The following is a 23,081-nucleotide window of genomic DNA, read 5'->3' as shown; positions in this document are numbered from 1 at the left end:
GCTGAATGGATGCACCTTGAGACCATATTTTTAGTGAAATAAATCGGACACACATGTTCAAATATTGCCTGGTTTCTATTGTGTGAAAAACTGAAAGTGTAAATAAGGACCAAGATGTACAACATATGCTGAGAAATAAAATAAAATGTTCAAATGGGAAGGGGAATAAGGGAAGGGTAAGGGGTAAAGGAAGGAAGGGACAAGGGAAAATGAAAACAAAACTCCCATAAATAAGGAAGGGAAGAGAAGTTAAGAGAGAGAGGAAGGGATTGGGGAAAAAAAAGAATCAAAACATATCATGTACAGGTACAGATTCCTTATGAGAATGGCACTGATGTGTATATCTAAAACATGCCACTAAAAACAAAGCAAAGCAAAGAACCCCAAAGGCACGCAACCCTCATGCTGATATCCCGCTGCCCCTCTGTCTCTGTGGGAAAAGCTGCCGTGATGAACAGCAATGGAGCCAGTCTTCCAGCCCCCTCTGCTCCCCTTGACCCTGGCTCATGACCCAATTGGTGACTTCTAAGTGGCCTAGTAAGTTTTACTTAACAGTAGCAGGCAGTCCAAGGGTTCAGGATGACAGGTGTGCGCCACCACGCCCAGGCCAAGAATGACACATCATTTAGGTTTTCTTCCCCTGACTCTTCCAGTTGAACCACCCCTTCTCTCTGGCCACTTCCACCCAATCTTTTCTCCCCTACACGCCCTTTGCACATTCTAGTCTTCAGTCATCTGCATGCCACAAGCCCAGCCCCCTCCTGTATCCTAGCTGCAGCACGGCCAGCAAAACCTGCGGGCTCTTGTCAGCAACCCCTCCTCTTCACCCCCACTCCCCCCCACCCCCCCACCCCTGCCACAGCAAGCCCCTCTGCGCATGCACCCGAGAGTAGCCAACCAGCTGCTCATTAGATGTTGTGCGGCTTGCAGCTGGAACATGGTCTCTTTGTAGGACTGAGGAACAACACCCAGCCTCACACTGCCGGCCAGGCACTCTACTTCTGAAACTCCATCTGTGGTCCCACGTCTAGTTTTTTGATTCGTTTTGGGACAGGGTCACATTATGCAGTTCAGGCTGGCCTTGAACGCTTATATAGCCCAGGCTGGCCTTGAACTCACAGCGATCCTCCTACCTCACCCATATCTTGTGTTCGTGTGTGTGTGTGTGTGTGTGTGTGTGTGTATGTGTATGTGTGTGTGTGAGAGAGAGAGAGACAGACAGACAGACAGACAGACAGACAGACAGAGACAGGGTCTTGTTACATAGTTCAGGTGGCATTCAAACTCACTATGGAGCCCTGGCTGGCATCGAACTTGCAGCTATCATCCTGCCTCAGCCTCCTGAGTGCTGGGATTATAGGCATGCACCATCACTCCTAGTGCCCATACCTATTTTTTTATTTTTATTTTAAAGGTAGTAAAATGCAACAAAACAAAACAGACCAAATCCAATCAAAACAAGGCAGCAAAATTGGTACAGAACTTCAAAGCAGGATACCAGGAAAACAACAATAGCTACTACAGTGTATCTCATTATCTTCACAGTACTTGTCCATTCCCATCAGGTAGAACAAAATCAAACCAAAACCAGAACACTATAAAACCAATCAAAACAGAATATTTAATAGTACAAAACAATCAGTGACCGGCGCAGCTCCCCAATGAAACAGGAGACAGGAGATGCTCTTGTGGACGACAGTTAACTGCTGGTTTATTTACGCGGGCTCTGGTTTATATATTTGGCCGTGACCAATCACAGGCTGCCACAAGGAAGCAGGGCGGGAATGAGACGTAGGCTCCGGCTACCATATCCAGCTGTGGCCAATCAGGAGTTGCCACAGAGTACGGAGTGAGCACGAAGTGCGCACGGGTTGGCTAATTTAAAGAGGGACATAGGGCATTGCGGAAGCTGGCGTGGTCCTTAGTCCCAGGTGGGGTATGGTATGTTGAGCGTCTGCGCCCAACATCTCCCCCTTTCTTTATAACTGACGCAGGGTCTCCAGAGGTCGGCGCCCCTCGTGAGGTGTCACGCTGCAGTCATGACAATGCCTCACTACTCGTTGGTGCTCTTTTGGAGGGGGCGGGAGTATTGTTTTATGAGCCCAACCCACATGCTCACCGACATGGGGACCGGGGTGTCTCCTGGCCAAGGACGACACCCCCTGCGATGCTTTGCTCCACACCTGCGTCACAGCATGGCGAGCCATGCTGCCAGGCTTTGACCAGATTCCATGATCAGCAATGCTTGTTTGATACTTTGTCCCTATTCCTTTGTCTGCGAATCCGACAGAGCAGAAGTAGACTGCCGAATGCGGCAAGTGTAGTCATGGTAGCCAGAGCCCCTGTTCCTGCCCATTCCTTTATGAAAGCCAATTGGAGAGTTGGCCCGAGCTGGATCACAGGAAACTCGTCTGAGTCTGCCATAACTGGAACCGGTGCGAACTGGAGTACCTGCATAACAGCTGAAAGTGTACTGTTATCCCAACATTATAACACATAACAGGTTGCGGTGGAGCAATTTAGAAAAGTCATTGGCTGCAAGGACCGTACGAGATGCAAGAAGGAGGGGAAAAGGAGGCTACTAACCAGGGGAGTTGGCCAAGGTGCCATGGTTAATGGGAGTTGTGGGTGTACTTGCTTGGTCTGGCTTGTGAGGCTCCTGTTGGTTCCCCTGTTCTGTGGTTGACGTTTCCTCTGGGTCGGGGTCTGGTGGTTTGCAGGGACATATCAGGCATTCCGGGACCCAGACAGGTTCGCTGCCTTTTTCCTGCGGGAAGATACAGACCGCCCCTCTCGCCCAACTAAGTACTGGGCTGGGGCCTCTCCACACCCCATGCAGGAGGTCTTTCCAGCGTACCCAACCATGTTTGGGTGCGACAGGGTTGGCATGTAGCTGTGCTGGCGTGGATCCTTGTGGGTTGATGTTTACAAAATTGTAAGTAAAGAGGGCAAGATTTAGTCTGGCCCTAGGTGTCATGCCCTGGGCAATACCCTCCTTTTGTTTAAACAGAATAGACTTGAGGGTTTGATATGGCCTAACTTTAATTGCTCTTGAATAAGTTTGGATGCGGCTTCTGCTTTGTCTCGTGGTAGGGGCCACTGATTTATCCAAATGGGGTCATTAGAGACCCATGTCAATTTGAGAGGGGCAGAAGCCGAGTCAGTGACCCCCACTAAAAACCCAAACCTTGCCTCTGAGCACGTGGTTGTGCCTGGATGGGGAAAGGCTTTCCTTGCAGGTCTTTGCCTAATCCTTTGCCTGGTTCATACCCTTGATTTTTAAGAATTCTCCTGGCTGTGTGAGAATATTCATTGCACAAGGTCAAGTCTAGGGCAGAGAGCACTTCTCTCCCCCATAGGGTAACTGGAAGCTGGAGAACATAGGGTATGAATTCTCCTGAGTGTCCCTCATTGTCTTCCCATTTAATTATCTGACTACTAATTTTAGGTGCATGAACTGATCCCAAGCCTTGCAGTGTTTGTTGTGCCGTCTGGGTAGGCCAGGTTAGTGGCCAGTCCTTTTCAGCTATAATAGAGCAGTCTGCTCCTGTGTCTAGCAGTCCGGATATTTTTCGCCCATTGAGTGACAACGTTAGCATGGGGCGCTCATCCAATCTAAGAACGAGGGCGGCAAAGGCTGGGTCTGATGATCCAAATCCTCTGTCTCCTCTAATACCAGACAATGATGGATAATCCCCATGACGGCTGGATAACACTAGCATCTGAGCGATGCGGTCTCCTGCCCCTACAGCTACTGGGCCTTTAGGAGCCTGCATCATCACCTTTATTTTTCCTGTGTAATCAGAATCTATAACACCCGGTAAGACCTGTATTCCTTTCATGGAGAGGGATGATCGACCAATTATCAACCCTACTGTGCCTTCCGGTAAGGGGCCGGACATATCTGTCTCTATGGCCTGTATCCCCATTTTCGGGGTTAATACGAGTCCAGTGGTGGCACAGAGGTCAAGTCCCCCTGAACCCGGAGAGGCTCTCCTCGGTTCTGACCTGCCCATGTTGGCATCATTGGCAGTGTCTGGTCTACCATATACTCTCTGGCTGGGTAGAATCGGGGGCCCACCCCCGGGGGGGCCCCCCAATCCCGTTTTTTGGCCTCTCTGGGTTACGGCCCTTACCTGTGAGGGGCAACCCATTTACATCAAAGGTGGAGCGGCACTCCGCGGCGGAGTGATTTCCCTTCTTACATCTGGGGCACTTTCGGTCTTCAGGAGGGGGGGTTGTTCTCTTCCGAGTCCCCAAGATGGACAGTCTCTTTTTATGTGTCCCTGTCTGCCACATTTGAAGCAGCCTTCTTTCGGGCGGGCGCCATTCTGTGGCGCCGCTCTGCCTCCCTGACCTTCTTTAGTTAGCTTCATTAACATGGCTGCCAAACCTGAGTTGGTTAATGGCCCCCTGATCTCCCGACAGAGTTTCATCCATTCCTCAAGAGGCCTATTTTTGTATGGACTAATGGCAGAGCGACATTCTTTAGTACATTGCTCAAAAATGAGCTGCTTAATGAGCGGCATGGCTGTCTCAGCGTCCCCAAAAATTCTCCCTGCCGCCTCCATCATGCGGGCCACAAAATCTGAAAAAGGCTCGCTCGGGCCCTGCAAAATTTTTGTCAAGTGGCCTGAGACTTCTCCCCTAGCCGAGACCCGTTTCCATGCTTGTATGGCTATTCTATTTATCTGTGCATACACCTCTTGTGGAAATATCAGCTGGTTATTGAGATACTGCCCTTGTCCTAATAACATATCCGCGTTCCAGGCGGCCTGATTGTTCTGGGCATTAGCTTGGGCCTGTTCTGTGGCAAGTTCAACATTCCAAGCTTTCCAATCAAGATATTGGCCTGGGCTGAGCACTGCCTTGCACAAACTGGCCCAATCAGCAGGTGTCATGGCGTTTCCTGCCAGGGCTTCTACTAGGGACAGGGTATACGCCCCATTAACACCGTACATGGTGCTGGCCTCCTTAAGATGCTTTATCGCCTTCATATCTATAGGCAGGTGGGCTTTATTTCCCTGAGCATCTACAGCAACCGGAAAAGCCTGGAGAAAATGGCCCAGGCCTCCTGGGTCCTCTCTTTTGACTTGATGCCAAAGGTCTTCCTGGAATGTCCCAGGGGACGTCTGGACCCGTTGCGGACAGCTATATAGCTGATGGCAGGGTCTCCGGTGGGCATGATAATCTGGCGGGTCGGGAGGTAGAGCCATAGGTCTTATACGGGGTGGCCCTGGGATCCCGTACTCGCTTTCATTGACCCATTTACTCTGAGAAATCCTGCGTTGCCGCTCATTTATGGCCTCAGAGTAGGGCCCTCTCGACTGCATGTGTGTGACTTCCCCTCTTTCGGTGGTGTCTGCATCCACCATTTTGTATACTTCTTCTTCCTCCCCCTCATTATCTGACGAGTCCTTTGTTTCTGGGTTGGGTGGGGTCACCTCGCCTGCGGCACTGGGCTCACGAGATTGCTCCCGGGAGGACTCTGCCTGATGGTAACCAAGCGCCATGGCGCCAGCCCTTATATGGTCACGACAAGAGGTGTCTGCAAGGCAGCTTCTCACCACTGCCCAAAGGGGTCTGACTTCTGGCTCCAAGAGGCCATTTTCTGCTGCAAAGTCAAGATCTCTCCCTAATTTATCCCAGCTGGGGATGGTAACGGACCCCGTGGGACCAAACCAAGGTGCTACCTTATCGACCTGATCGAGGAAGTTTTGAATTTGTTCTCGTTTCATTTGTAATCCCTTTTCTCTCAGTAAGTCGCTTAAGGCGACTGACAGTGGCTGAGTAGCCGTGTTACCCATGTTAACCGGAATTTCAAGAGTTTCTTTTTATTTTATATTTTTCTTTTTCTTTTTCTTTTTTTTTTTATACAGGGACAGCTTAGTCCCCGCGCCCCTTTACGGCGCCCCCAAAACCGGCCTCTTTACGGCCCCCGGAACTCTCTTTATGAGTTCCTGACCCTTGCGACGCGTCCGCCCAAGGTTGCCTGATAGCCCCCGCTATCCGGCCCTGTTGCGTAGCACCCGCTACCAACGTTGAGCAGTTTAACCTGTCAGCCCCCGCCCGCCAAGTAGCCCCTGCTATTGGCGCTTGACGGTTTTACCTGTTAACGTCTCTGTTCCGTCGGAGAGAGAGGTTCGTTCCCCGTACTGTCGGAGAGAGGGTCTCAGCGTTCCGGGCTCCCTGTACGGGCCACCAGTGGACCGGCGCAGCTCCCCAATGAAACAGGAGACAGAAGACGCTCTTGTGGATGACAGTTAACTGCTGGTTTATTTACGCGGGCTCTGGTTTATATATTTGGCCGTGACCAATCACAGGCTGCCACAAGGAAGCAGGGCGGGAATGGGATGCAGGCTCTGGCTACAATATCCAGCTGTGGCCAATCAGGAGTTGCCACAGAGTACGGAGTGAGTGCGGGGTGTGCACGGGTTGGCTAATTTAAAGAGGAACGTAATGCATTGCGGAAGCTGGTGTGGTCCTTAGTCCCGGCTGGGGTATGGTATGTTGAGCGCCTGCGCCCAACAAATCAGAACAAAGCATAACAGTGAAAACAGTATTTGACTTCAAAAACAAGCTAGAAGAAAATCCCCCATACTTGCTATATTGCATACGGTCATCCTCCCAAGAGATGCTCAGACCACTACTCCTAGGCCTGCAAAATCAACCAGACAATACAAGCATTTAGTTGCTTTATGTACCTTAGTTGCTATCAAATTAGTCTGTGTTCTGGCCAATGAGTTGCTTATGCGAGGGGGCAGAGGGAGACGGTTTGATTCTCAGCCTGCACAAGGGTAGGCTCAGGGGAGGCTTACCAGAAAGGCTGGCTAGTTGATTTCTTGGTTGGTCCTCCAAGCCCCAGCATTGCTGTTTCTGCTACCTATTTTTAAATAAATGATTTAAAATAAAATTCATGCTCAGTGTTGGGCACCTGCCTACCATATGTAAGGCCCTGAATTTGATTACCAGCAGCACAAAAAAGTCAAATGAAAAATAAAAAATAAACCTGGCACGGTAGCACATGATGGTAATTCCAGCATTTGAGAGGCTGAGGCAGGAGGAGGCAAGTCTGAGGCCAGCATGGGATACCTAGGCCAGCCTGGATACAGAGCAAGGCACTGTTTGGAAAAACAAATAAAAAACATTTGCATATAAACAAATTTATTAAAGCTGTCATGAAGCTGGGTGTGGTGGCACAACCCTGTCATCCCAGCCCTCATAAGGCTGAAGCAGGAGGATCACAGCAATTTCAATTCCAACCTGGACTACAGAGTGAGTTCAAGACCAACCTGTACTACATAACAAGACTATCTCAGAAAAACAAATGAAAACTGACATGATTCTTTATTTGAAAATGCAGATACTACGGGTTTCTATTTTATTTACATGTTCACGACAATGTCTTGAGCACCCCCTGGAGGCAATTATCTGTGACTGTGGGGGCCGCTGGCCCTGCACTAGTCATAAATTACTATTTATCTTTTTACATATTTATTCTGGAGGTGCTGAGAATTGACCTAAGAGGTTCAAGCAAGGTCAACAAGTACTTTATCAGTGAGATGCACTTCTATCCCCAAGAGGTCCCTTTTTATTATGTTACATTTGAGACAGGGTTAAGTAGCCCAGGTTAGCCTCAAACTCAGGCAGTCCTCCTGCCTCAGCCTCCTGAGTGCTGGGATTACAGGTGTGTGCTGTTTTGCCTGACAAGATCTTTATTTTTGGTTGTTTTGTTTTGTGATGATCCTCATGCCTCAGCCTCACAAGTGGTTAGATGACAGGCATGAACCACCATGCCTGGCTACTTTTGGTTTTTGAGACAGGGTCTCAGTATACATAATGTAGACTGGCCTTGAACGCACTATGTAGCTCTCACTGGTCTCAAGGTCGCAGCAATCCTTCTGCTTCAGCCTCCCTAGTACTAGGATTACAGGTCTGTGCCACCACGTATAGCCTTTATTTACTGTATTTATTTTTACTTTGTGCTTTGGGGCAGGGTCTTGCTCAGTTACCAGGCTGGCTTCGATCTTGTAAGTGCTGGGAGAACGGGTGTGCGCCGACACACCCAACAAGGCTCATTTTAGAGTAGCGCGGGCTGATTCCAGTTGCCCAGCAACCTTTGGCTACACGTCCCCTTTAACTGTCCTTTCCACCTCTCCCACCGTTTTTTCTCATCCTTTTGCCGTCTTTTCCATTCCCCTCCTGCCCTGCTCCTTCCAGTGTAGTCCTTTTCTGCAAAGCCCCCGACCGCGCTGGAAGGCAGTGACCACAGCTGGCTGAAGCCAACCACAGTGCCTAGTGCCAAGCAGCCAGTGCAGCGAAGGAAGCGGTGAGCCGCGCGATGTCACGCTCCCAGTCGCGCTTCAAGCGTCACTTCCGGCCGCGACCCTCGCTGGCGCCCGGAGGTGAGAGGATCACGGCGGGAGGGCGGGGTCCTGGTGCGGGCGGAGCCGGGCCGGGCCGGGGCGGGGCCGAGGCGGGGCCTCCTCGGGCAGAGCTCGCCGGCGTCCGCCTGCCTGGCGGACGCCGGCAAGAAGTTGGTGGCCGCGGTAGCTAGAAAGAGCCTTTGGCCGGGAAGGGGCAGCGGGAGGCCCACCCCGCTCGCTCGACAGTCCTCCACCCTGGGCACCGTGGCTCGGCCCGGCCACACCCGGCCGGGAGGGAGTGCCGCTTATGCTCCAGCGGGGGCCCTGGGGTGTCACGAGAGCCCTCCTGCCTCCTGGGCCGCCGGGCGGGTCGTGGGCCCATCCTCTGTCCTCCCACTTCGCGCTCGAGCCCCGGTTGTGTCCCACTTGACAACTGCTGGACTCCCGGACTCGCAGGGCCGCTCACCCTAACCCCTGAACACCTGTGCGGCCCCTCTGGTTGGCACTGCCTGCTGCCTTGGGCTGCATCCGCTCAAACTCTTCCAGCTGCGCACAGAGATGGGTGGCATCGGAGCCTAAGTCCTGACCAGCGACTCCAGGCGACTGCCCCACTACAAGGACCAGGCATCGGTACGCAGCCCCCAGCTTCCTTCTGGACCACTCCTCAGCATAGCTGTGCCTGCCTCTTCCCCCTGCATTTGACTTCTCCCACTCACCCTGCCGGTCCTGCCTCAGTCTTCTGCCAGGAGACACAGGCTGGACCAGGCCTCCAGGGTAAGTCACCTGAACCCCAGGCCAGCAGGGGCCTTGAGGGGAGGGGCGTCCGGGCAACAGCCTTTTGCTGACCCTGTCCTCAGTCTCAGATGTTGGTGGTCGGCAGGGCCAAAGACTGAGCAGGACCTTAGGGCCTCAGGGACACTACAGACAAGAAGCAGCACAGAGGTGAAAATGCAGCATCCAGGTCCCGGTCACTCCAGTTCCAGAAGCTGATGTGACAACAGGGTGTAATCGAGATGCTCCACCCTCTGGAAACCCCCAAGCCCCCTTGGGAGTTTGACGTGTTGGGAGGGCACACACAGATGGAGTGCTCAGATAGGTCAAGCAGCTCCAGGGGCTCAGATTCTGGGGCTGCCAGGGAAGGGTCCCTGACTCTTTTTGTCCTAGTTCTGGCAACTTGCTCAAGGAGAGTGGACCTACTCCCTCCCGGGACCCTGTCTCATCACCACAAGGCAGGCCAGTGTCCCCACCTGTGGCTATCTACTGCCACACAGCTTCCTCAGTTCTTGTAACCTCAGTTCTTGACCTGGCTATCAGCACACCCTGTGTCCTCGGCAGACAGTCCCCCTCATTCCCCCTGGAACCCCAGGAGAGATTTTACCCCAACAGTGGCATTGATGCAGCCCTGCTGTACCTCATTTTTTTTTTTTTGGTTTTGTTTTGTTTCAGTACTGAACATTGAACCTAGACCCTACACACCCAACTACATACCCAGCCCCTTGGTTTATATTTTTGTTTTGAGACAAGGTCTTGCTAAATTGCATAGGCTGTTTGAATTTGCAATCCTCCTGCCTCAGCCTCCCAAGTTCTGGAATTATAAATGTGTACCCCACACCCAGCTGTACCTGCATCTTGTAGCCAGTGGGTAATGAGTTGGTGGTGACAGGACTAAAGGTAGCTCCCTGAGTCCCTTGTATGAGAACATCCCCAAAAGGGCCCTATGGTGGACAACCCCAGGAAAATAAGAAGCTAGAGCAGCTATGAGCAGGATGAATGGGAACATGGAACTATAGGTCCCCTCTCCCAACAGGGCTGGGGGGATTGAGACAGCCATCCCAGGGGACGGGACAGCTGAGTGGCAGCTAGGGCCAGCACAAGGCATTGCTTTTCCACGTCTGAGCTTGGGGCAAGGGTCTTGCTCAGTCCCCCAGTGGTGGGCTTGCAGATACCCCGGCTTCTGGGATCACAGGCACTCAGCTTCACCAGCTGCCCTTCTGTGTCTCTTCCCCCCCTCAGGGAGAGTGCTGCCCCCGAGCAGGCAGCCCAGAACCAGCGCAGCCCATGGACCCTTCTCAGGAGGACCCCACAGCATCTACAGGGGCACTGTCCTGAGCAGTAGAGGGCTGGATGCCACACTCTCAGGCGAGAGCTATGGTGTGGGGCCGAGGCAGGGGTTACTTGGGCCTGGAGGGAGGGTGCTCGGGTGCCGTGAGTGTGCTGGGAGCCATCCTGTTGCTCCTGTGCCTGCCATGGGGGTCACAGGGCACAACTGGTGCGACCCTCGGCACTGCTCTGGGCCACACAGTGCCCCTGGCAGGAGGGCGCTACTTGAGCATTGGGGATGGTTCTGTGGTGGAGTTTGAGTTCCCTGAGGAGAGTGAGGGCATCATTGTGATCTCGAGCCAGTACCCAGGCCAGGCCAATGGGACCCGGCCTGGTCCTACCCTGAAGGTCACGTCCCTGGACACGGAAGTGCTGACTATCAAGAACGTGAGTGCCATCACATGGGGTGGTGGGGGCGGCTTTGTAGTGAGCATCCACTCAGGCCTGGCCGGGCTGGCGCCACTCCGCATCCAGCTGGTGGATGCACGTGAAGCCCCACCTATGCTGATAGAGGAGCGGGCCGATTTCTGCATCAAGGTCTCCCCCGAGGAGGACACCACCACACTCACCACTGACCTGGCCCACTTCTCGGAGAACCCGATCCTCTACCTGCTCTTGCCGCTCATCTTCATCAACAAGTGTTCATTTGGGTGCAAAGTGGAACTTGAGGTCCTCAAGGGGCTCCTGCAGAGCCCTCAGCCCATGCTTCTAGGCCTCCTGGGTCAGTTTCTGGTCATGCCCTTCTATGCCTTCCTGATGGCCAAGCTCTTCATGCTGCCCAAGGCCCTGGCTCTGGGCCTCATCATCACCTGCTCATCACCTGGCGGCGGGGGCAGCTACCTCTTCAGCCTTCTTCTTGGAGGGGACGTCACGCTGGCCATCTCCATGACTTTCATCTCAACAGTGGCTGCCACTGGGTTCCTGCCACTGTCCTCAGCCATCTACAGCCGCCTGCTCAGCATCCACGAAACACTGCATGTGCCAGTCTCCAAGATCCTGGGCTCGCTGCTGTTCATCGCCATCCCCATAGTTGCAGGTGTGGTGATCAAAGCCAAGCTGCCCAAGCTCTCCCAGCTGCTGCTGCAGGTCATCAAGCCCTTCAGCTTCATATTGCTGCTAGGTGGCCTCTTCCTGGCCTACCACATGGGGGTCTTCATCCTGGCAGGAGTCAGGCTGCCCATCGTCCTGGTGGGCCTCACGGTGCCCCTGGTCGGCCTCTTGGTGGGCTACTGTCTGGCCACCTGCCTGAGGCTACCGGTGGCGCAGAGGCGGACAGTCAGCCTCGAGGTAGGGGTACAGAACAGCCTACTGGCCCTGGCCATGCTACAACTGTCTCTCCGCCGCCTCCAAGCTGACTACGCCTCCCAGGCCCCTTTCATTGTGGCACTGAGTGGTACCTCAGAGATGCTGGCCCTGGTCATCGGCCACTTCATCTATAGCAGCCTGTTTTCAGGCCCGTGAGGCCACCACCTTGCTCCCCGCCCACTGTCCCCAGGTTCTTGTGTACCAAAGGCCTTTAGTTCTCATGCACTATGCACTCAGACAAATCCAGGCTTATTTTTTTTACTGGTTTTTATTCTTCAGCTTTTAATGCCAAAGAGGCCATACTGAGTTAGGTTGGTGGGCAGTGCCCAGAAAATATATTTCAATAAAAGAAAGACACAAGCTTGGGGTCCCTTCTAGTCTCTGGCCCTGGGGCCTGTGTGGGCAGGAGGTACATGCCTGCTAAGGTACCCGCAGGGAGGGGGAGTGGCCTTGGGTGGCCAGGCTCTGTCCCTCTGTGGATCTCCACCCTGTTCTATGATGAGGATGGCAGACTGGTTCAAAGGAGGAGGCAGGAAGTCATCTGGCAATGGGCAAGGTTGGCGGGGCTGGGCCCTTTCTGTCTCTGAGATGACAGGGCTTGGCATCGACCCCAGCACACTGCAAGCCCAGGGCAAGCCAGCGTGGCCGCGGGCTAGGGTGACTTCCTGGTCTTTCTCCGGGACCCCAGCTCAGTCCCCATCCAGTCCCGGTACCCTTGGCCCGGACAGTCCCCGCGCGACTGCGAGGCGGGACCTCAGGGCTGCCACTGTCCCGGGCGGGGGGCGGGGCCGGGGCGGGTCGAGGCGTGGGCGCGCCCCTCTTGCAGCTTCCGGCGGCTGCGGGCGGTTCCGGCGCGCGCCCGGGGCGGCGGCGCGCGGCGGGAGGCCGTTGGGTGCGTGGTTGGCCCTGGTGGACGCCGCCGCGGTGGCCATGCAGCTGACGGTGAAGGCGCTCCAGGGCCGCGAGTGCAGCCTGCAGGTGGGGTCGCCGGGCCCAGACCCGGCGTTCAGCCCGGCCTGGCACCGGGAGGGGCCGGGGCTGGGGCCGGGGCCGGGGCCGGGGCCGGGGCCGGGGCCGGGACGTCCGGAGAGCTGCCCTTGGGAGCGGATGCGAGGCGGCAGCTCCCCGGGGCCGCGGGTCACCCCTGCTCCCTCCCTCGCCCGGCCAGGTGCCGGAGGACGAGCTGGTGACCACGGTGAAGCAGCTGGTCTCCGAGAAGCTGAGTGTCCCTGTGCGCCAGCAGCGTTTGCTGTTCAAGGGCAAGGCCCTAGCAGGTACCCCAAGAGGAGGAGCCCGGGAGCACCCCCAGAGGCCAGGGACCGCGTGTGCAGGATGTGCGGGCCTCCGAGCAGCAGCGTGACAGATCCGGGCTCTTAGACCATAGCCCAAGTCACCACCGCTGCCAGATGCACCGCCCTGGCTGCCCAAGGGAAGTGGTGAGGCTTCCAGGGCCACTCCTCCAGCTGTCGGGAAGGAACCCCACTCACCTTTTTTTTTTTTTTTGGCAGATGGAAAACGACTGTCAGACTACAGCATTGGGCCCAATTCCAAGCTCAACCTGGTGGTGAAACCGCTGGAGAAGGTGCTCCTGGAAGAAGGGGCCGCGCATATTGTGGCCGAGCCCCCACCCACACCTGTCTGGCAGTTGGTTGCCAAAGTCCTGGCCCGCCACTTCAGTGCCGCTGATGCCAGCAGGGTCCTGGAACAACTACAGAGGGTGAGGAGGTCGCCTTGACTACCCAGGGCTAGCCACTGCCAGCCCCTCCCCAGCACAGCCCACCTCCCCCAGGGCACCCTCCAATCCTCCTGGCCTTCTCTCCTCAGGATTATGACAGGTCCTTGAGCCGCCTGACGCTGGATGACATTGAACGCTTGGCCAGCCGCTTCCTGCACCCAGAAGGGACTGAGGCTCTAGAGAAGGGGTTCTCCAAATAGCATCCCTGGATGTCGGGGAGGAGCTCAAGGCCAGACCACGGCTGCATGTTGCATTAAATGTGTTCTCACGTTGCAGTTTGGCTCCTGATAGTAACAGCCGGGGCGCACCCAGCGCTTGCTAGGTGCTAGGCTCCTCTTGCGGCCCTTCGCCAGGGTGTTCTCTCCCACTCTCAGCAGAGGTGAGACTCGCAGACACATGGCAGAGGGGCCCAGCAGCAACTCAGAGAAGCGCCTGGTGCAGGGGACTGCGGGCAGGGAGGGGGGCTTTCGGGGTACTGCGTCAATACCTTATGTGACCCTCCCAGGCCCGACAGAGGAGCAGGTGGCCCCTGCTGCCACGGTATGCTCTCCTGACCTCTGCCGTGTCTGGCAGAGCCCTCAGCAAACCTCTACAGGTGCCAGGTGCCGGCCGCCCATGCCCCTGGCCGCTGCAGCTCATGGAGCATGCGCCTGACGGAGGGGCAGCGATCTAGGGGCCAGGGAGTCAGGAAGTCCCACACTCCTGTGGCACAACTTGGAGCAAGTTGCTGTGCCATTTTGGTCACCAACCATCAAATCTGCAGTGAGAACCACTTCTCCACCTGAATACTTTTCTTTCCTCCTTCCCCAGCCCAGGGTGGGAACTCTGCGGGGACCTTCGACCTTGTGTTCAGTGACAAACCGAAGCCAAAAGTGAAGCCATAGCCAAGCATGGGCTAGACAGGGAGTATCCTGACCCTCAGGGACACCGCCTTTCTCTGGGCCCCTTGCTTGGCTTCTCCTGCTGGAAGCCAGTGGTGGTTCTCACCCCTCTGGCAGGCAGGTGACTCAGCGAGACAGAGTGGTGCCCAGCACGTCCCCCGCCCTGTGTCCCCTGTGCACCCCCCTCACTGCTTCCAAGGGTGCTGAGAGCGGGTGAGGGTGTGGGTTGGCAGGCACCAGGATGCCCCCATGAATGCCAGCCCCTTGGTAGAGGCTGCACCTACCTGGGCCTTGGTAAGGTGTCACTGGGTCTCCATGTGGGTGACACCACACAGCAGGGAGCCATTGAGATTGCATAGCTCGTGATGCTGTTGTTTCTTTGCAGTCAGGGAATGTGTTCTGAGAAGAACACTAAAGGTGTGTGTGTGTGTGTACGGGCAACTGAGCCACAAAGAACTCTGTTAGCAAGGCTGCTTTGGAGTGCCAGTAACTGGTTTAAAAGTAAAGGAAACTTCTGGTGAGCCACAGCGGATGAACAATTTGATTAGATTCCCAGCTTCCTCCACTCTGTCTACTTTCTCTGCTTCCTGCTTCATCCCAGGCCACCGCCTCCAAGGAGCGCTTGTTTCTGTGGTGTAGCTTTGTCTCCAATACTCCAGCAAATAAATGCTATTGTTTCACTGCTCGTGCTGCCTTGTGTGTGATCACTCCTGTGGCCAGGAGTAGGGGACCAGGCCAGGGGCTGCTGCTTTGTGCATACACCCACCACAGGAGACCCAAGTGTCCTAAGAACAAGGGCCCCTGGGGAAGGGGAAGCTAGGAGTGCTTCCAGGACCATGGAGTCAGCAGGCTCCCATGAGGAGGGGCTCCTGTACTGCATGGCCTCGAGGACACTTAGCTGGGTTCAGTGATACAAACTGTAATCCTGGGATTCGTGAGGATGAGGCGGGAAAATGACAAGTTCCAGGCCAGCCTGGACTACAGGGCTCTGAAGAAAAAGACTTCCATCTGCGACAGGGAAGCACTGCCCTGTTTAAAGTAGAAACAAACCCTAGACATGGTTCTTGTTCTTCTTCCGGTACTGGGGACTGAACTTGGGGTCTTCACACTGAACTATATCCCCAGTCCATTCATTCATTTTTGAGATGGACCTGCACAGGCTGGACTGGAACCTGTGATCCTCCTATCTCAGCCTCACAGTGTTGGTATTCCAAGCATGGGCCACCATGCCCAGTGTGGCTATGGCTTTTGAGGCCCACCCATCTCTGGGCCAGTGCACAGATGCAGCACTCACTGTGTCTAAATGGCACAACTGGTCATCCTGCCACAAGGCTGGGCCAGGGATTCTGTGGAGGCACTTCAGTGTGACACTCAGGACAAACCTGGGAGCCTGGCGGGGGGGGGGGGGGCAGGTGTGCTACAGAAGCCTGTGTGCTTCTGCTCCCTTGGAGGGATGTGGCTGAGAGAGACCCAGCTAGACCTGGGGACTGGGCATGGAAGGGCCTGGGGCACACACTGGGTACCTGCTGCTTAATGAGTGTCAAGTCACAGGTTCCTCTCTTTGTCCCCACTTCCCAAAGAGCCACACACAGGATCAATAGGGACCAGGATGGGAACTGGGCATGGTGCAGGACCTGAGACTGACCTGTGGGCTGTGCTGCTGTTCCCACAGCTGCCTGAGAAGTGGGGAGAGCAGAGAGGAGGTGGCTGCAGCACAGCCAAGAGAGGACTCTGCATCGACAGTGAGGCTAGCTGGGCATGTGGTGCTACCAGGGGAGGGAGCCACTAGATGGCAGGCTGGAGAGTGAGGGAAGAGGAAGAGATGGCACTGTGACCGGGGACCCTTGTTCCAGGCATAAATGTCCACCTGCAAGTGGCTCTAATCTGCCCATTGGCCCTGCCCTTCAAGACAGTCCCCCAGCCCTAGGGATGTGAGATGACCACACTAACACCAGGAGATGGCAGTGTGATGGCCAGGCCTGCTCAGGTGGGAAATGGTATTCAGAAACCAAGATCTGGCTGGGCTCGGCAGTGCACATCTGTCATTCCAGTACTTGGGAGACTGAGGCAGGAGGATCGCCACAAATTTGAGGCCAGCCTGGGCTACAAAGTAAGTTCATGGCCAACCTGCACTAAATAGCAAGTCCCTGTCTCAAACAACAACAAACAAAATCAAAATGAAAGCAAGGTCTGTATGCAGAATGTGTTTACAGCTGCTGGAGGTGACTGCCCCAGATCTTTCAATGGACAGAGCCTGGAAATACAAAGAGCTTACGAGATCACATGTTCAAAGTGAAACTTTCAGTACTAATTCAGCGTCATAGCTCATTTGCACCTTCATGCCACAGTGACAATTCCAGGTTCCAACACTGATATATTAACTCATCTGACCTACCAAATGGTCTCTCTTAGAGAACACTTTAAAACAGTGTCACACACATACCTCATCCTTGCTATTATCAAAAACAAATATGCTAAGAACAAAGACAGTTCTTGTTCTTAGAATATCTCCCACAAAGATAATATGCTAAGGAAGTGAATTTAAAAGGCATCAAATTAGCTTGGCAAGGTGGAACATATCTATAATCCCAGCACTCAGGAGGCTGAGGCAGGCGGATCATGAATTCAAGTCCAGCCTGGGGAAATTAGTAACATCCATCTCAAAAATAAGCATTTATTTATTTGACAGGGTCTCACTCTTTAATTTAGGCTAGCCTTGAACTCCCTATGTAGTCCAGGCTGGCCTTGAGCTCAGGCACTCCTCCTGCCTCAGCCTCCCAAATCCCACTGGGACTACAAGCATGTACCTCCACACCCAGCTCTCTAAAATAAATGTTTCTAAAAGGCTAGGAATGGGGCTAGAGATTTAGCTCAAACACAAATGCTTGCCTGGCAAGTGTAAGGTCATGAGTTTGATCCCTGGTACCAAAAAAAAAGGCTAAGTTAAATGTAGTTCAGTGACAGAGTTCTTACCTAGCATATACAAGCCCCTGGGTTTGATCGATCCCCAGTACCAGCCAAAAAAAAAAAAAAAAAAAAAAAAAAAAAAAAAAAGGAAGAAAGAAAGAAAGAAAAAAGAAAAGAAAAGAAAGAAAGAAAAAGTTAGGCATGATACATACTTATACTATAATCCCAGCTCTGAGAGAGGCTGAGGAAGGATAATTGCAAGTTTGAATCCTACAGGGGCAATTTACTGGCAGTAAGACCCTGTCTCAAAAAAAAAAAAAAAAAAAAAAAAACAGCTGGGCATAGTGGCGCATGCCTATAATCCCTATACTCAGGAGACTGAGGCAGGAGGATTGCTGTGAGTTGGAGGCCAGCCTAGGCTACATAATGAGATCCTGCCTCAAAAAAAAAACTTCCAAAAAATAAAATACAAAGAAGGGAGAAAGCAGCTCAGTGGTACAGCAGCTTGGGTTTAATCCCCAGTACTGAAAACGGGGAGGGTGGAGAGGGGGAGAGGGAGAGAGAGAGAGAGGGAGACAGATAATAAATTACATTACTTTCTCTGTGGTTTTGTGATAAAGGCTCACCTAATGCTGTTCTTATTCGATTACGGTATATTTTTTAACTCTATCAAATTTACCTTTGTACATGTTAAAAGTCAGAAATACATAAAAAAGCCCTATTCCAAGAAATCCTATAGCCAGCTCAACTCCATATGGAGACTTCTTTCTTGTTTTCAGTACTGGGGATTGAACTCAGGACCTTTACACTGAGTTACATCTCCAAACCTTTACCAAATTTTATTGGCCAGCTGTGGTGGCACGTGCCTCTTGTAATCCCAGTATGTGGCAGGCTAAGGTAAGAGAATTGCTCTGTGCTCAAGGCCCGTCTGAACTGCAAAGCAAAATCCTGGCTCCAAAAAAAATTTTTTTACTAAGTCACTAAAATGTCTGGGCTTGTCTCAATCCTGTGATTTTCCTGCCTCAGCCTCTCCATGTGCTGGTACTACAGGCATGCACCAGCCTGTCCTGCTTGGTAACCATTTGAACTGGTTTCTATTTCATCCTTTTTTCCCCCTGGTTAACATGTAGGCCTGTGGGTGTATGCACTTTACATTTTTTCTCCCACGTAAAAAACATTCTAGAAATCCCGCCTCCTCCCCGTGGTGCTGGGGGCTGAACCCAGGGTCTTTGCACTGAGTTACACCCTCAGGCCTTTTTATTTTGTACTTTCAGATAGGGTCTCGCTCTTGCCCAGGCGAGGTGATCCTCTGCTTCAGCTTCCCAGACTGCTGGGACTGCCACTCCCACCCAGTCTCTTTTGGTTCGTACTACATTGTTGCTTCTTGTTAATGATGCGCAGGGTTAACATGTAGCAGTTTATGTTTCCATTTCTTTAAGCTGGACTTATACACTGCATCCAATAGTTCCCAGGGCAATTGCCACATAAGCTTGGATTTCACTGTTTCATTTTGCAAGGCGGATCCTTTTACAGGCAGCTTTGCTGGTTCTGAGCCGGTGGGGACTTCTACCTACTTCAGTGCTGTTTCACCTGACTTGCCACACACACTACATGGTCCTGTGCACAGGGGACGAGTAGAAAAGAGGTGTCAGAAACAAGATCAACAACAAGGAGGTGAGCAGAGCAAGCACACCACCCCAGAGGGGCAGAAGCACCATGCAGCATGCCAAGAGGGGAGCAGAGCCCACCGAGTAGACAGGGTGGCAGCGGGGACAGGGGCCGACAGCTAGGTCACCTAGGAAAGTGCGTTTGGCCCCCAGTGCAAGGGGCAAACATGTCAGGGATTTTAATGGGATGTGTGTGGTCCATAAGTAACCTTCACTTGAGATCCCTTCTGAAAACCTGAGGAAAACACAAAAAGTACATTAAAAGCACCCCCAACCCCAACCCCCAGAGATCCTGGGTGTTTCTATGTTTCAGGACTGTTGCAGGGTTCCTGTGTGCGCCCTGGATGACATACTAAGCTGGTACTTTAGTGACTATGGTTTTGCACATTTTTTCCACACATTAGAGCCCCCTTCCCACTGCCTGCTATTGCTTGCCGTCCCTGTCACTCTCACTGCTCCGATAGCAAGTTCACCCCCACACAACCCCCTCTGAAGCGCTCCTTCTAAACTGAAAAGTAGATCTATTCGCGGTCCCTGAAAGTCCCAGGCTGGTCAGCGCGGGCACGGGGCAAGGCGGCGTCCTGAAAAGGACTTTGCACACGTCACCCTCCTTCCCTGCCGGCCGCACCGCCAGGCTCCCGCCCTGCGCAGTACACGCAGGCGCCGCTCAGCCTCTTGGGGTCGTGGAGGCGGGGCCTTGGACGGGTACACTCATTGGCCGGCGGGGTCCCCAGGGTCGCCTGGCAAGGCTAAGCGTGTGGAAGGAGAGGCCCTAGCCCAGGGCGGCAGGGTCTGCTCGCGGGCGCAGAGCACGCGCCCTGAGATCGCGTCGCATGTGGAGACAGCTTCTGCAGAAGCTCTGTCCCTCTGTGGTCGACCAGGCCAAAGGTCTCCGCAGAGCTGCCAAGGCGTGCAGCCGCGACAACCCCAGGGCCTGGCTGCGCATGCCCACGCGGGATGGGTTCGTGACTGGGGCGGGGCCTCGGGAGCCTAAAGAGTCCAATAGCTGGCGAGCGGGCCGCTCAGAAGGCGGAGCCACGACGGACATGCTGGCTGCAGGCGCTGGCATGGCGGTGTCTGCAGCCAGTGGCGCTGGCTACGCAGCTCCTGCTCTGACAAATCTGGGTTCGGGCCAAGACCCCGTGCCCGACACCAGCGGGCCCAACAGCACACCACATACATTGTATCCTATGCAAGGGGACGGCGGGAGGTCCAGGCAGGCTGCCCGGGGCAGGATGGGAGCGCGCGTGGTGGGGAGCTGGGAGCCAGTGCCTGGGGTGCTCTGGGAACTGTGGGCGCCCCTAGAAGGGTCAGGCTGGACCGGGAGGGGCGGGGGTGGCCTCGGAGGATCGCAAAGGCCCAGATGGCAGTGGAGGAGCCTTTACTGCAGCCACCAGCGCCCTCAGCGTGCCGTTCCCAACGCCTTTGGACGCAGAAATCGCCCTGGGCTCCCTGGCTCCAGATGCTGAACCGCAACCCGGAGTGATTGGGAAGGAGCTGACAGCCAGCGTCAGCACCCTGGCCATGTACGTGCGATGGACGTGCCCTGGCATGGCCGGAGCACAGCGTCGCAGACCTGTCATCCTGGCGACCTGGGAGGCTGAGGCTGGAGGATCTCGAGTTGGAGGCCAGCGTCAGCATCTCAGGCAGCCTCTCTCTAAAACAGAAAGGGAAAAGTGAAGGGCAGCGGGTGCAGCTTGGCGGTGGAGCACGTCCCTAGGTTGCCTGAGCCCTGAGGCGCCCCCACCCCCACCCCCGTGAGAGGAAAAAATCAGAAGGGGCTGGCAAGGGGGTGACTTGGCTGGGCCAGCACTAGCCAGGGTGCTGTGTAAGTGGGCTTCTGAGGTAGTCTCTTCTGGGGTGCCTTGTGCAGGGTATCCCAGGACTGGGAGGAGGGGAAAGGCGAGGGCTTCCCACTTCTGACATGGTCTTCTCTTCCCTCGCCTTCAGCCGCTGGACCGCCCAGGATGTGCGCCTTCTCCGGGTTTCTGTTCTCAGTTTCCTCGAGCAGCTGTCCCTGGTGGTGCAGACCATGCAGCGCTTCGGGCCCCCTGTGTCCCGCTAAGACTGATGTGGCCTAGGGCCACGTAGAAGCATCTTTCTGTCCCCTCCTGGGCAATGCGTCCACAAGCAATTGCATCTGGACTATGGGAGTTCCAGGGTTTACAGACTCATCCTTGAGTACCAAAGGTCTCCTCATTTTGATCGGTGCTTCAATGAGAATTCTGCAGAGAATAAAGTTGACCTACTGCTTTGTGTCTGGGTCTTTCTATTTCCCTGTCTTACTAGGTGCGGGTCCATTCATTAGTTTCCTTTTTCTTTTTTTTCCACAATGTTACCAAAGAACTTTAACTAAGGTCTGACTGTATTGACCTACCATTGCTTGTCTTTTAATTCCTCAGATAAATTTCCATTTTATGTTTCTCCTTTTTAATTCATTAAATTTATTGCTACATTTCATTTTTTCCAATCCATTTTATCTCAATGAGAAAAATATAAAAATAATAAAATTTGAAAACACATCAGGGGACAACAGCGGTACACATGTTTCGCATTGTCTTCCCCAAATCACTCACCCAGAGGACAAGGCATCTGCATTCAATTGTTAAAACAGTACCAGCTCAAGCCTTTCTCTTCAGTGAACTCAGAGAAATCAGTACTAAAACTCTTAGCTACTTTTGCATATCCATACATATACGGGTACATGTGTTGTTTCTTTCAGCTTCTCACACTAGTGAGATAATATGATGTCTATACATGAATGTCTGATTTATTTCACTTGTGAGAATGGTCTCAAGTTGCATCCATTTACCTATAAAAGTCTCCAGTTTATCACTGTTTACGGCTGAGCAGTACTCCATTGTATAAAAATACCACCTTGTTCATCCCTTCCTCAGTCAATGGGCCTTTAAGTTGTTTCCAAGATCTGGCTATTACAAACTGTGCTGCTACAAAGATGGGTGCACGCACGTATGTCGCTGTGGTATGATGTTTTTAATTTTGGGGGGAAGATACCCAGAAGGGGAACAACTGGATCGAATGGGCGCTCCAATCCTAGTTTCGGAGGAATCCCCGCACTGATCTCCACAGTGTTTGCACAGTCTGCACTCCCACCAACAGAGGCCCCTGCAGCGTTTCTTATTGCTTGATGTCTTAATGACGGGCACTCTTTCTGGGCTGAGGTCGAATCTCAGTGTTGCTTTAACGTGCAGCTCTCGAACGGCCGGGGATGTGGGGATGTTGAACATTTCTTCACGTACTTATTTGCTGCTTGCATTTCTTCATCTGAGAAGTGCGTACTCATCTCAGATGCCCATTCTTGGATTGGGTTTTTAAATCTGAGACAACTGATTTTTTTCTTGAGTTCTTTATATGGCCTGGATAGTAATCCTTTGTCTGAGGAACAGCTGGCAAGCATTTTCTCCCACACTGTGGGTCGTCCCTTCACTCTGTTGGTGGTTTCTCTTGCTGTGCAAAAGATGTTCAATAGAGTGAGATCCCAGGTGTTGATCCTTTGTGATAGCTCCTGTGCAATCGCAGTTTTGTTCATAAAGTCTGTGCCATCCCCAATGTCTCCCAAGAGTTTTACCTGCTCTCTCTTCCAGCAGATTTAATGTTTCTCTTTTAATTTTAAGATCTTTGATCCATTCTGATTTTAGCTTAGTACATGGTGAAAGATTTGGGTCCAGTTTTTAATCTTTGGCATGTGCAGAGCCAGTTTCTCCAGCACCACTTGTTAAAGAGGCTGTCCTTCTTCCAGTGAATGCGTTTGGCACCTTTGTCAAAGATAAGTTGGCTTAGTTGTTTCTGTATCATCTAATCTGTCCATTGATCTTCAGGTCTGTTTTTTTTTTTTTGTATGTTTGTTTGTTTGTTTGTTGCCAGTACCACGCTATTTTCCTCACAGTAGCTTTATAGTATAATTTCAAGTCAGGGATTATGACACCCCTGTCTTGCCTTTGTTGCCCAGGATTGCCTTTGCCATTCTAGGTCTCTCCTGGTTCCAAGTGTATTTTAGGAGTGTTTTCTCTAATTCTGTGAGATATGCTATTGGAATTTTGGTTGGGATTGCACTGAATCAGTGTAATCAGTTTTGGAAGTATGGCCATTTTCACTCTAT

The 23,081-nt window shown here is 53.1% G+C and overlaps 4 protein-coding genes across 10 annotated transcripts; 3 read left to right on the top strand and 1 right to left on the bottom strand.

Moving 5' to 3' along the window:
• Positions 1-1,380: 1,380 nt before the first annotated feature.
• On the bottom strand, positions 1,381-8,401 carry LOC134475517 (igE-binding protein-like). Of its 3 annotated transcripts, XR_010046699.1 has the most exons (4): positions 7,010-8,397; positions 6,819-6,883; positions 6,110-6,658; positions 1,381-2,767 (listed from the first exon to the last, which is right to left on the bottom strand). XR_010046699.1 is itself a non-coding variant. In XM_063246617.1 (3 exons), exon 3 carries the CDS (start codon positions 5,805-5,807, stop codon positions 4,155-4,157), a length of 1,653 nt encoding a protein of 550 aa, XP_063102687.1. In that variant the 5' UTR covers positions 5,808-6,658; positions 6,819-6,883; positions 7,010-8,401; the 3' UTR covers positions 1,381-4,154. The 3 variants fall into 3 exon arrangements, 2 of the variants coding, with proteins under 2 accessions (XP_063102687.1, XP_063102688.1); XM_063246617.1 differs by having other exon boundaries at positions 1,381-6,658; positions 7,010-8,401; XM_063246618.1 differs by having other exon boundaries at positions 1,381-6,658; positions 8,013-8,401.
• Positions 8,402-10,514: 2,113 nt separating this feature from the next.
• On the top strand, positions 10,515-12,131 carry Slc10a3 (solute carrier family 10 member 3). The gene has a single exon (XM_023560574.1). The coding sequence runs from the start codon at positions 10,515-10,517 to the stop codon at positions 11,925-11,927; it is 1,413 nt and encodes a 470-aa protein (XP_023416342.1). The 3' UTR covers positions 11,928-12,131.
• Positions 12,132-12,266: 135 nt separating this feature from the next.
• On the top strand, positions 12,267-15,072 carry Ubl4a (ubiquitin like 4A). Of its 3 annotated transcripts, XR_010046700.1 has the most exons (5): positions 12,592-12,749; positions 12,940-13,045; positions 13,280-13,488; positions 13,596-13,885; positions 14,317-15,072. XR_010046700.1 is itself a non-coding variant. In XM_003462135.5 (4 exons), exons 1-4 carry the CDS (start codon positions 12,702-12,704, stop codon positions 13,704-13,706), a joined length of 474 nt encoding a protein of 157 aa, XP_003462183.1. In that variant the 5' UTR covers positions 12,592-12,701; the 3' UTR covers positions 13,707-15,072. The 3 variants fall into 3 exon arrangements, 2 of the variants coding, with proteins under 2 accessions (XP_063102690.1, XP_003462183.1); XM_003462135.5 differs by having other exon boundaries at positions 13,596-15,072; XM_063246620.1 differs by lacking the exons at positions 12,940-13,045; positions 13,596-13,885; positions 14,317-15,072 and having other exon boundaries at positions 12,267-12,749; positions 13,280-13,464.
• A 4,604-nt stretch (positions 15,073-19,676) lies between these two features.
• Positions 19,677-21,219, top strand: Lage3 (L antigen family member 3). Of its 3 annotated transcripts, none has more exons than XM_063246614.1 (3): positions 19,690-20,144; positions 20,359-20,594; positions 20,912-21,219. In XM_063246614.1, the coding sequence occupies exons 1-3, from the start codon at positions 19,795-19,797 to the stop codon at positions 21,040-21,042; spliced, it is 717 nt and encodes a 238-aa protein (XP_063102684.1). In that variant the 5' UTR covers positions 19,690-19,794; the 3' UTR covers positions 21,043-21,219. The 3 variants fall into 3 exon arrangements, with proteins under 3 accessions (XP_063102685.1, XP_063102684.1, XP_003462219.3); XM_003462171.5 differs by having other exon boundaries at positions 19,704-20,144; positions 20,359-20,487; XM_063246615.1 differs by lacking the exon at positions 20,359-20,594 and having other exon boundaries at positions 19,677-20,177.
• The last annotated feature ends 1,862 nt before the right edge of the window (positions 21,220-23,081 follow it).

Source organism: Cavia porcellus, unplaced genomic scaffold, assembly GCF_034190915.1.
Source record: "Cavia porcellus strain 051 isolate PalLab524CR breed Dunkin Hartley unplaced genomic scaffold, mCavPor4.1 scaffold_3, whole genome shotgun sequence".
NCBI classification, from domain to species: domain Eukaryota; kingdom Metazoa; phylum Chordata; class Mammalia; order Rodentia; family Caviidae; genus Cavia; species Cavia porcellus.
The sequence above is the reverse complement of the archived record's forward strand: the minus strand, read 5'-3'. Positions and strand labels throughout refer to the sequence as shown.